The sequence below is a fragment of the Neophocaena asiaeorientalis genome, unplaced genomic scaffold, assembly GCF_003031525.2.
Source record: "Neophocaena asiaeorientalis asiaeorientalis breed wild unplaced genomic scaffold, Neophocaena_asiaeorientalis_V1.1 scaffold264, whole genome shotgun sequence".
NCBI classification, from domain to species: Eukaryota; Metazoa; Chordata; class Mammalia; order Artiodactyla; family Phocoenidae; genus Neophocaena; species Neophocaena asiaeorientalis.
In genome coordinates, this window is record NW_020185332.1 from 3,700,673 (window position 1) to 3,712,795 (window position 12,123).

General features: G+C 39.0%; 1 protein-coding gene and 1 long non-coding RNA gene across 3 annotated transcripts; one reads left to right on the top strand and one right to left on the bottom strand.

The window, feature by feature from the left end:
* Positions 1-328: 328 nt before the first annotated feature.
* Positions 329-3,827, top strand: RPS27L (ribosomal protein S27 like). 2 transcript variants are annotated; one of them, XM_024735197.1, is made up of 4 exons: positions 329-439; positions 1,330-1,438; positions 2,406-2,516; positions 3,626-3,823. In XM_024735197.1, the coding sequence occupies exons 1-4, from the start codon at positions 434-436 to the stop codon at positions 3,652-3,654; spliced, it is 255 nt and encodes an 84-aa protein (XP_024590965.1). In that variant the 5' UTR covers positions 329-433; the 3' UTR covers positions 3,655-3,823. The 2 variants fall into 2 exon arrangements, with proteins under 2 accessions (XP_024590965.1, XP_024590966.1); XM_024735198.1 differs by lacking the exon at positions 329-439 and adding an exon at positions 467-752 and having other exon boundaries at positions 3,626-3,827.
* Positions 3,828-3,936: 109 nt separating this feature from the next.
* LOC112393132 (uncharacterized) lies at positions 3,937-11,980 on the bottom strand. Its single transcript, XR_003001835.1, has 3 exons — positions 11,656-11,980; positions 8,348-8,622; positions 3,937-5,136 (listed from the first exon to the last, which is right to left on the bottom strand). It is a non-coding gene; the product is annotated as an uncharacterized LOC112393132 (long non-coding RNA).
* Between the last annotated feature and the right edge of the window lie 143 nt (positions 11,981-12,123).

The following is a 12,123-nucleotide window of genomic DNA, read 5'->3' on the forward strand; positions in this document are numbered from 1 at the left end:
CGGAAGGCTTGGCGGCGGGACCTACAAGTGACCCAGCGTGCCTAGCCGGGTCCGCTCTGCAGCGGTGCCGGCGCTCCCGAAGCCCGAGGGGGCTTCCCATCCGGGCGTGCACCGCCTGAGCCTGGCTCCAGGAACCACTTGCCCAGGGCGAAGCCCTGGGGACGGCGGCCTTGGCCCAGGAGCCCGTTAGGTTCGCGGGCTTTGGAACTCGAAAGGGCTAGGGGCTCGGCACCTCCCCTCGCCCGCCGCCCGCGGACCCCGGCCGGAGCCAGCCCTCACCACAGAGAGGAGCGCCTAGAGTCAACGGGCCTGCCGCTCCGCTCCTCCCAGTCTCCTCTATCCCGGAAGTTGACGCCGCGCTCCCGGTCGCGTGCTGCTTGCTTGGGGTGTCGCCTTAGAGATCTGCACGGGCTGGGCTTGCGAAAGGATCAACATGCCTGTGAGTTGTTTACTTTCGGGCTTCGCGTTTGTGTCTGCCTTCTCTGTAGGCCGAGGGGCCCCAGGGGCGGGCTAGCTCGATGGCTCCGCGGGCCCCCGGGGCTCCCGGCCGAACGCGGCTCGGCGGCTCGGATCCCGCGGCTCTTTCGCGCGTGGTGGACTTGTTGGGACTTGCCCGGCGGCGCGGCAAGTCGGGCCCTGCCTGGGCGTGGAGCCGTTGGGACTGCACCCGGCGCCGCCCTGGGTGCAGTCTGGAGTCGATGGCTGGGAGGGGACAGCTCCCCGGGTACCTTAGTCAGCCCTCCTGGGTTTCGGTGGGAACCCGCGAGGCTGTGACCGCTGAAGTCTTCTTGCTCTTCTTTTGCTTCGTGGGTCTTAACCCCCGGTGCCTTCTTTTGGAAGCGATTTCCTACTTGTTTCCTTTTTGGAAACTGTCTTCGCAGTTGCCTTACAAATTATTAAGGACCGTCTCGCGTCAGCCACTTAAAAGAGTTCTTAGCAGATGTTGAACCCTGGGGGCAGAAATCACCTCGGTGTTGGCATTCGCCGGGTCTACCTCAGCGACTTGTACTCTCAGCGGGTCCAGGGTCCGGATCACGTTCTTACTTAGCACCACAGTTTTATTTTCACTGGCGACTGTTATTAGTTAAGAAGAACGGAGCTAACCTTACCACATGTTTCCTGATCGTTCCCCTTAACCGGAACTTGGAGAACACAAGCATTATAAAAAAGTGTTGATGCAAGTTAACAGGCTTTAAAATAAGTAACATCTAAAGTGTTGTCTGCTGAATATGACTGTTATTCCTATTTTTGCATGTATATTTCACATATGGTTAAATCGGCCAGAGTTGTGGTGTCATTCTAGTAGTAATAATATGCTTTTTTATTCAGTTGGCTAGAGATTTACTGCATCCTTCCTTGGAAGAGGAAAAGAAAAAACATAAGAAGAAACGGCTGGTTCAAAGTCCAAATTCTTATTTTATGGATGTAAAATGTCCAGGTAAAATTTCAGACTTTAACTCCTTTCCTAAGGAAAATTTCTATAAGAATTACTTACAGAATTTCTCTGTAAGGGTTACTCATAGTGTGTTGTGTATGTTTCGATATTAGGACCCGAAGTGGGATTACAGAATTGGAATGTCATAAGGGTTATTTCCATAATAAACCACTTTAGAAACATCTGGGTGGTGGGGGTGTGTGTGTGTGAAAATGGGACTCCACAGGGGACATGACGTTGGACTTACTAAGTCTTTAAGCTGTTCAGATGATAAGTTTTCTTTTTCACGATGCAATGAAAAGTATATTGATTCTTCAGTGGAAAGCTGCAGGGTCCGGTATGGTGGTCATTAGCCATATGTGGCTACTGAGCACTTGAAATGTGGCTAGTCAAAATGGAAAAATTCTTTCTCATTCTTTTCTTCTTGAGGTATAATTGACATAAAACAATATATTAGTTTCCGGTGTGTGACCTCATGATTCCATATTTGTATATATTGGGAAATGATCACCACAATAAGTCTAGTTAATATCTGTCACCATACATAGTTACAAAATTTTTTTTTCTTGTGATAAGAACTTTTAAGATATACTCTTAGCAACTATAAAATATTCAATATGGTATTATTATTAACTATAGTCACCATGCTGTATCTTTTTTTTTAATGCTGTATCTTTAAGTGTGAAATATACACCAGATTTTTAAGATGTAGCATTGAAAACAAAAAGGCTTTGATTATATGGTGAAATGATAATATTTTGGAAATACTGAGGTTCAGTAGAATATATTATTAATTTCACCTTTAAAAAAACTTGTTTTTAATGTGGCTACTAGAAAAGTTTGTTACATACATGGCTTGCTACTGCACAGCACTGAAGTTCCTAATCTTTTACAGGGTCTTTACTAGAAATATGTTGAACAGGTACTGTGTTTTTTTCTGCTTTTCACTTTTAACACTTCCCTTTTTCAGGCTGCTACAAGATTACCACGGTTTTCAGCCATGCTCAGACAGTGGTGCTTTGTGTAGGTTGTTCAACCGTGTTGTGCCAGCCGACAGGAGGAAAGGCCAGACTCACAGAAGGTAAATCATTTGGCATTTTCTAACCCAGTGATCAGATTTTATGATTTTAAGATCTCTCTTTACTAAAAATCAGTTTAAAAGAAATCTTGAATTCATAATTACCAAAATAATTCTTTTATTGCTCTTTTAGTAAAGAGTGCCCTGTTCAATTAGATAAATTTGTACTCTTGACCTTGTAAAGAATTGCTTTATCTATTATTTTTCTTAGTTTAGAGCACCTGATTCTGTTGTATTTAGTCAGTTTGCTTAACTTGGAATGTTAGACATAAATCAGAATGGAGCAAAAGAATAAATACATAAGATATCTAAAAACATAGGATTTAAAAATTTCTCCTGTAAATATTTTGTTTCAAATGTACTTGGTACATATGATTTAAGATAGTTTTAATCATTGCTAGCTAAGCAACAGATAACTATAATGAAAATGTCAGAGGTTTGATTTCTCTGAGCAACTTATGATTAATATAGTCTAATTTTAATTCTTTCACTTTTGTGAAGAAAAAATAATACGTATGTATATAATTTTCCATAGTAGTACTTAGAGATTTACAGTTCAATAGTGATATTTGAAATTTGCTTGTGGTATTTTGAGGAGCTGTGAATTCCATGTTATTCTCATTGGAAGAGTTATAAGTGGATTGCCAATAAATCCAAGATCTATTTGGTGTGACTTTGTGAGATCTAACTGAAATTAGCACAATATTTAAATGCAGTATTGCTCTTAAAAATGTACTTGCAAGATTGCCAAAACCTTTATATCATGCCATGATTTTAGAACTTTGTGTCCATGTGCTGACAGATGATTAAAAGGGTGCATCTGTACCAGAATTATCCTAAAAGATCTGAAATGAACTCTAATCAGAATTATTTTCTTGAACTCCATTATAACATTTGAGAATCGGGAGTGACAGTCACATCAGAGTAAATTCAAATATAAAAGATATCTTTTAGCAAATTTCTGGTATAAAAAAAATAAATAACCTATATATGAATATTGCTCTACTATTTCTAAAACTTAAGCTTTTATGTAAAAAGTATTTTTTGTCATTAAAACTGTACCAAAGATAGAACAGACTTGTGTTTAATGTGCTCTTGTGATTCCTTTGCAGGGTGTTCATTTAGAAGAAAGCAACACTAATGATGCACACAACTTCCTGAATTTGTGTTCTATCACAGAAAGCCTTATCAGTTCAGTAATTCCAGTTAATCTACCAAGATAATGTAATTATGTTTAATTTTGTAAGGTATACAACAGCGCTCTCCTATTTTGGTGTCAGTTTTTCAATAAAGTTTTGATTATGGGCAAACTTTTTTTCAAGTATGTGTTAATGTACTATACATTTATATATGCTGTGTATATGAATTTGGTTTAAACATTTTTAAAAGGGTATTCTGATTAGTTTGTGTCTCGCTTCAGGAGTAGAAACTTTATTTGATTTTCAGTCCTTTTCCAAATTTACGTGAGGGGGCTAAATACAAATGGAAAGAAGTTCATTATTTATTAATTCTAAATATAGTTTTGGTATTGTAACTATGGAAACATTTATAGAAGTACATATTTAATGCAGTACCAATCACAGTGTAATGCCTTGGATTTATATGCCCATAAATACTGTATACTTTAGTACAGTAACTGCAGCTGGGGTCTGAGTTATAGAAAGCTCGTTTTGGGGCAGAAAATTTGAGAGGAGAAATCAGGAGTAGCATGATTTACCTGGGATGTTCTGGCAGGGGGCAGTAGATGGTATTGAATTCTCTGGTCCAGACAGGTGAGCACTCCTGACTGAAAAATGTGTTGAGTGGTTGTTATCTCATTGTCACTTTTACGGTTTATGAAGTGGCCCTCGGGAGTTAGGGGGTAGAGTGTATCTTTCCCTCTCTAGCACCTATATGACTGCTCATTAGATTGGGAAGATAACTGCTTCTCTTTTACCTGTTACCTTTAAGGCAGGCACTGAAGACAGTCATTTCCTATCAAGAGGTGTTCCTACATATATACACCCCCAATCCGAGAGACTGATCCTTTAACATACGGATTGGTATATCAGAGGAATGTTGCATGAGAACTGAAGAACTATGGAAAGTTTGGAGCGTATTTAATATATGGAGAAATAAATAACTCAGAGCTTCCCAAACTTTCTTGGTTTATGGCATCTTTAGTCTCAGTAATTTTTTCATGGAGTCCCCTGGCCAAAAGAAATACCTAACAGTTAAATTTATTAAGTAGTTAGGTTCTAGCAACTGTAGTAACCATTTGAAAAAAAAGAACACATAAATTAAAAGCAAAGTGATAATTTTTACCTCATTCTTAAATTACCTACTAATGGAATGAGTGTGCCTTTTGGGCACTGCAGTTTCTCAAAATTGGGATCATGTTGGACACAGCCATCCTCATTTTGTTTCACATTGATTTTTGCATAGTACTAGCTTTTTATCACAGCAATGGCCCAAAACCCAGCTTCACAAAGATACATCATCAAAGGGAATGTGGGGCTATCTAATGTAACAATTACCTGGAACTAGAAGTTTGCATGGTATCCAAAAGATGTCAAGTATCAATGTTTCTCCCATGATGCTCCAAGCCACCTCAGCTTGCACAGTTTAGGAACCTTGGAAAAATCTGTGGTAAATAAGGAGCAAATTCCTGAAAATTTTCTTGGAAATAGTATTGGAAGAAAGTATTGTACTTTAAAGAACCTATCTAAGGATTAATTTAAAGAGATACTTGGCACTGGGAACTGAATGATATATTAAGTTTTACTTCATTATTAATCTAAACATACTACTGGGTTTGAAAAATGCTCAGTAGAGAACACTCAGACTTTTCCAAACTTCAAGGTTTGCAACATACATTATTTACTGAATTTTTTTCTTTAATACTATTATTTATATTGTCTTCATTGAGCAGGCTCAGCGGCCATGGCTCACGGGCCCAGCCGCTCCGTGGCATGTGGGATCTTCCCGGACCGGGGCACGAACCCGTGTCCCCTGCATCGGCAGGCAGACTCTCAACCACTGCGCCACCAGGGAAGCCCTGTCTTCATTTTTTAATGTAAATGTATTTTTTAAAAAAACCTTATATCTCTTCCATAAATTAAAAAAAAAAGGTTACATAAAGATAATTAAAAATAAAATGAAATTCTTGGCTTCTGACCTGGTCGGGTGACAAACGGTTTCTTATCTGGTTGCCCCTGTAAGTCACCTGATAAAGGTCAGTTTTTTTTGGTTTGAGATATAATGTAGATACCATAAAATTCAACACTTTACCGTGTAAATTTCAGTGGTTTTTTAGTATATTCACAACGTTGTACAACCACTACCACTATCTAATCCCTGACAATTTTCATCTCTCCAAAAGGAAACTCCATACTCATTAGCATTCACTCCCCATTTCTTCCTCCTCCCAGCTCCTGGCAACCACTAACAGACTTTCTATCTCCTTGGACTTGCCTACTCTGGACATTTTATATAAATGGGATCATACAATATGTGGCCTATTGTGTCTGGCTTCCTTCACTAGCATAATGTATATCATGGCCATTCATGCATGTATCAGTACTTCATCTCCTTTTTGACTGAATAATATTCTGTTGTAAGAATATACATTTTGGACTTCCCTGGTAGCACAGTGGTTAAGAATCCGCCTGCCAATGCAGGGGACATGGGTTCAAGCCCTGGTCTGGGAAGATCCCATGTGCTGCGGAGCAACTAAGCCCGTGCGCCACAACTACTGAGCCTGCGCTCTAGAGCCCCCGTACCTAGATCCTGTGTTCTGCAACAAGAGAAGCCACTGCAAGGAGAAGCCTGCGCACCGCAACAAAGAGTAGCCTCCACTAGCTGCCACTAGAGAAAGCCCGCGCGCAGCAACGAAGACCCAACGCAGCCAAAAACAAACAAAAAAAACCTATTTAGAAAGAAAAAAAGAATATAAATTTCGTTTATCTATTAATCAGTTGATGGACATTTGGGTTGTCTTCACCTTTTGGCTACTATAAATAATGCTGCTGTGAACTTCTGTGTACACATTTTTGTGTAGACATGCTTTTTGTGTGTGTGCGGTACGCGGGCCTCTCACTGTTGTGGCCTCTCCCATTGCGGGGCACAGGCTCTGGACGCGCAGGCTCAGCCATGGCTCACGGGCCCAGCCGCTCTGCAGCATGTGGGATCTTCCCGGACCGGGGCACGAACCTGTGTCCCCTGCATCGGCAGGTGGACTCTCAACCACTGCACCACCAGGGAAGCCCTGTAGACATGTTTTAAATTCTCTTGGGTATATACTTAGGAGTGGAATTGCTCGGTCATACAGTAACTCTGTATTTAGCTTGTTGAGAAACTGCCTGTTTTCCAAAGCAGCTGCACTATTTTACATTCCTACTAGCAATGCACAAGCATTCCAATTTCCTACATCCTTGCCAATACTTGCTATTGTCTATTTTTTTGATTATAGGCATCTTAGTGTGTGTGAAGTTATCTCATTAGGGTTTGATGTGTATTTCCCTGATGACTAATGATGTTGACCATATTTAAATGTGCTTATTGGCTATTTGTGTATCTTCTTTGGAGAAATGTCTATTCAGATCCTTTGCCCATTGTTAACTGGGTTGCCTTTTTATTTTTGAGTTGTAAGAGTTCTTACGTATTTTAGATACAAATCCCTTATATACATGGTTTGCAAATATTTTCTCCCATTCTGTAGGTTGTCTTTTCACCTTTTGTCCTTAGAAACACAAACATTTTAAATTTTTATGAAGTCTAATTTATCTAATTAGATATGGAAAACAGTATGGAGTTTCCTTAAAAAACTAAAAATAGAGTTACCATTTGATCCAACAATCCCACACCTGGGCATATATTGATATCTGGAGAAAAACCATAATTCGAAAGGATACATGTACCCCAATATTCATAGCAGACCTATACCAGGTTGACTGTTATTTTCTTACCTAGCAAATCCTCACATTAGAAAAAAATTAGGGAGACTAGTCCTGTCCGATTTAGTTAAAAGCCTACATTTTACATTTTTCTTAGGGAAGCAGGTTTAGTTTCACTTATTCTACAGGAACAGAATACTGGAGCTGCCACTGCCTTCTGGACCCAGAGCTCAGGAGACGCCAGCTTCAGCCCTGGTCGATGTTTTGTATTCTGAAGTCCATGAGTGTCTTTTTCATTTCACATTTTATATATCATGCTATGTATATAAGAGAGGGGGTGTGTAAAAGCATGACTCTACTGTGCCATCTTTGTCTTTAATTTGCATATTAATAACAAAAGTGTATTTTTTATTTGCAGCCAGATTTACTAATTAAAATCCCAATACATGTTTTTTTATTCATTTTATGTGACTTTTTAATTTTTGCTAAGCACTCCATCTATAAAATTGCATGCCACTAACTGTCCTTTTATTGGGTCTGTAAATTTTTAGAGATGCTTTTTTTATGGGAAGACAAGATAATTTTAGAACAGGCTGTTGAGTCAGATATGCCTGAATTTGAAATGAGTTCTAATGGTTAATGCTTGTGTGACTTTGGGCAAAATAAGTACAATAATTTCTATTTAATCGGGTTGTTTTGAAGATAACATATATAAAGTGCTTAGCACAATGCCTGACACATAGTAAATACTCTGTTAATAGTATTCTTTTAAATAAAAAAGGATCCTGTGTATTCAAAATCAAGCACTTTCAAGTTCTGTTTTTTTCTTCCAAATTATTTACCCACTTCATTACCACACTGGAGCATAGTTAACTATTGCTGCAAATGAAGTCACCCCAAAATTTAGTGGCTTAAAATAATGATGACATTCTTTTTCATGATTCTGTGGGTTGGTCTTACCTGGGCTCACTCATGCATGGAGGCTCAACTGGACTGGAAGGTCCAAGATGGCTTCAGTCACATGTCTGGTACTGGCCGTCAGCTGGGTTATCCAGTAAGGTAGTCTGGTTTCCTTACGTGGCCGTCTTGGGGGCAGTGTTCTTGGAGGGTGAAGATGCAAGTTTGATGGCCTCTTGAAGCCTAAGCGCTGGAACTTGTGCAACATCATTTCCCTGGGTCAAAGCAAGTCACAAGGCCACCTCTGGTTCAAGGGAGTGGAGAAATAGACACCACCTCTGGTTGAGAAGAGAGGCAAAATCACATTGCAACGGAGCATGCACAATGGAATGGGAGGAATTTGTGGCTATTAAAATTTTTACCACATGTTGGGAGAACTCCAATATTTATCAAGGTTATTCATTCTCTAACCCATGAACATGTCCACAATCAATTCTTAAAGAAATGCTGTATTCATTTCCCTATTCTGGATGAGCACAGAATATAAGTGGGAAATTTACATTAGAGGAAATCCAGATGGCCAATGAACATATGAAAATAGGTCTAACTTCACTAACAATAGGTAAATGCAAGTAAAAACAACCAGATACCATTTCCCATCCATTGCATAGTCAAAAATTGAAAGTCAGTGTTGTCATATAAACAATAGAATTAGGTTCAACCATATAAAATTGTTTATATTCATGCATTTTTGAGGTAGAAAAACTGCAATTTCATACGGTCAAAGGATGTTCCTTATAGCACTGCATATAATAGTAAAAAAAATCCATCAATAAGAAAATGGATAGTATAATGTGATATAGTCATACAGTGTAATATTTCATAGCAGTTAAACTGAATTTATATTTACCAACTTGACCAGATCACAAAACAATGTTAAGTTTAAAAGGAGAGTGTAGAAAACATCTATACTATGGTGCTATTTGTGTAAATGTAAATAATACAATTTAATACTATATCAGATATGAATATATATACTTGGCTGTGAAAGTATTAAATAAGGGACTGGAAGGATATACCCCAACTCCTGACAGCAGATTCCTGCAGGGCAAAAGGAGTGGGACTTTGGGTGGTGGTTCTAGGAGTCTTCAGCTTTATCTAGTATGTTTTATCTATTAGTATTTTTTAAAATATTTATTTATTTGGTTGCACCGGGTCTTAGTCGCAGCACGTGGGCTCCTTAGCTGTGGCATGTAAACTCTTAGTTGTGGCATGCATGCGGGATCTAGTTCCTGGACCAGGATACGGAGTCTTAACCACTGCACCACCAGGGAAGTCCCTAGTATTTTTTAAATGAAGAAAATTTGACTAAATGTTAACATTTTAAATTCTGGGTATTGGGATTATATGGGTATTTGCCATGTGAACCTTTTGTGCTTTCTAGTATTTTTTTTTTTCACAAAATAAAAGATCAATTAGCTATTCTGGTATCCTCTAAGAAACAGAACTCAGACTATTTGAACCTGAATCAATAGCAAATAACAATATAATTCTTTAAGCCTATAGTTATGAAAATGTAGCTGTAAAATCCTAAAAGGTTACAAGGTGAGGTTATTATTCTATAAAAGTAATCTTTTTTCTTTATAAAATGCAACAATGAACTCTAACCCATCTATGTTTTTTCTATTAAAAATTACAAAGACATATTTCCATAATCTCAGCTTTCAAATCTGGGGTAGAATTTTAAACTTTTGTATTCTGTGATAGGAAGGTAAAGCAAATCATTTGTTGTCAATAATCACCTTGACAAGTTGTAAATTTCAGGAAAAAAAAAAAACTAAAACACAAGAAATTTGTGTCAAGTTCTCTTGTGTTCTTTTCCCTAATATTAAGGATCAGCCACACCAGAATTACCACTTCGGAAGATGTAGAAATTTATCAATGCTGTTTCTAACAATATTAAGTAAGAAAATAAGTTATCATAGCAGACAGGAATTCCATCTGAGGTCTGTGAACCCCTGATGTTTGTACATTGGTTCATTTTCTGAGAAGATTCCCAGCTCTTCTCCAAGCTTCAACAAGAATTCTAAAAGGTGAAAAACCAGTCTAAAGCAAGTATCCTGCTCATAATGCACATTCACTAACTTCACAGGGCTCTTCACACTTCGTGGCTCTTCCTGCACAGACAGTTCAGTCACGCTGCACTTCTCCCAGACACCCAGACAATGCTCTTCCCTCCTCTCCCAATGTAAATGTCACCTCCTTGGCAGCTCCAAGCAGTTCGCTCTGTGGTCTGTGCTAAGGTTCAAAGCTCACATTGATATCACATGATCAAACTAAAAACATGTATCTGCCAATATCGTAAGTATTTTTTAAATTGCCATTAATTTGATTTGCTTTTAGTCACAATATTTAATGTTTAAAATTTAGAATAACATTAAAGGAAGGCATTTTATATTTATCAAAGACAGCATGGATCGAAAAATTTGACAAATATGAATAGAAGACCTAAAGGTCAGGAGAAGCCAGAAAGAAATAAGGAGATGAAATGCATCTGTTGTAGGGAGCTGCTTTCTCTGTACTTTGACCCCTCAGAAATATCCATCTACTTACCTTCACAGATCAAAGTGGAGTGAAGAAACAGGCTGAGAGCTCAGAACTATAGAAAAGCCCTCTTTTATTAGACTGTATAAAAACTTTGATTTCTTTTTGAATTTTCCTGAATTCAGTCTCCAATATTCGTCATCTATGGCTGTTACGCAGTATTTCCCAGTACCTCAACACTACAATAAGCCATCCATGGAGCCAGTCTCCAAGATAGTTCCCAATGAACCCTATCTTCTGGTATTTAGCCTTTGTGTAGCCTTCTCCCACATTGAATCAGGGTGGGTCTGTGTGACCAGTAGAATTTGGCATAGGTGATAGTGTATGACGACCTCCAAGGGAAGATTATGAAAGACACTGTGGCTTTTGCCTTGTTTCTCTCTTTAATCACTCAATCTGAGGGAAGCCATAGGACAGTCAAGCAGACCTATGGCGAAGTCCATGAAGTGAGACATTGAGACCTGTTCCCCAAAGCCAGCAAGTAACAGAAGCCTCTTGCCTATAGCCACATGGGTGAACTATCTTGGAATGAGATCCTCTAGCCTCAGTCAAGCCTTCAGGTGACTGAAACTCCTGCTGACATCTTGTCTGCAGCCACAGGAGAGACCGTGAGCTAGAACTATTCAGCTAAACTGCTCCCAGAACTTATGAAACAGAGAATTTGTGAGATGGGGTAGTTTGTTATGCAGCAATAGATAATTAATGCTCATTACGCTAAATAAAAGAAGCCAGACACAGAAGGCCACATATTATATGATTCTACTTACATGAAACATCCATAATAGGCAAATCCAAAGAGACAGAGAGTAGATTGGTGGTTGCCAGGGCCCGGGAGTAGACAGGAATGCAGAGCAAATGTTAATGGGTATAGGATTTCTTTTTTGGGTGAAGATGTTCTGGAATTGAATGGGTACACAATCTTGTGATTATACTAAAACCACTAAATTGTACAGTACACTTTAAAGGTTGAATTTTAAGGTATGTGAATTGTGAATTCTATGTGAAATTACCTATTTTTTTTACATTACAGACTTTGATACCTGGAAGTGGAGTGCAGCTGTAACAAACACCTGAAACGTGGGGGTGAATTTGGAAGAGAACAGTAAACAGAAGTTGAAAGGACTTTGAAAAGAGTGTCAGTGAAAGCCTGAGGAACCCTGAAGAAACTGTTTAGAAGTATGGTGGCCTTTGAGGAGGCTGCAGGCATGGACTTAAAGGAGAGTAAGGAAAAATGT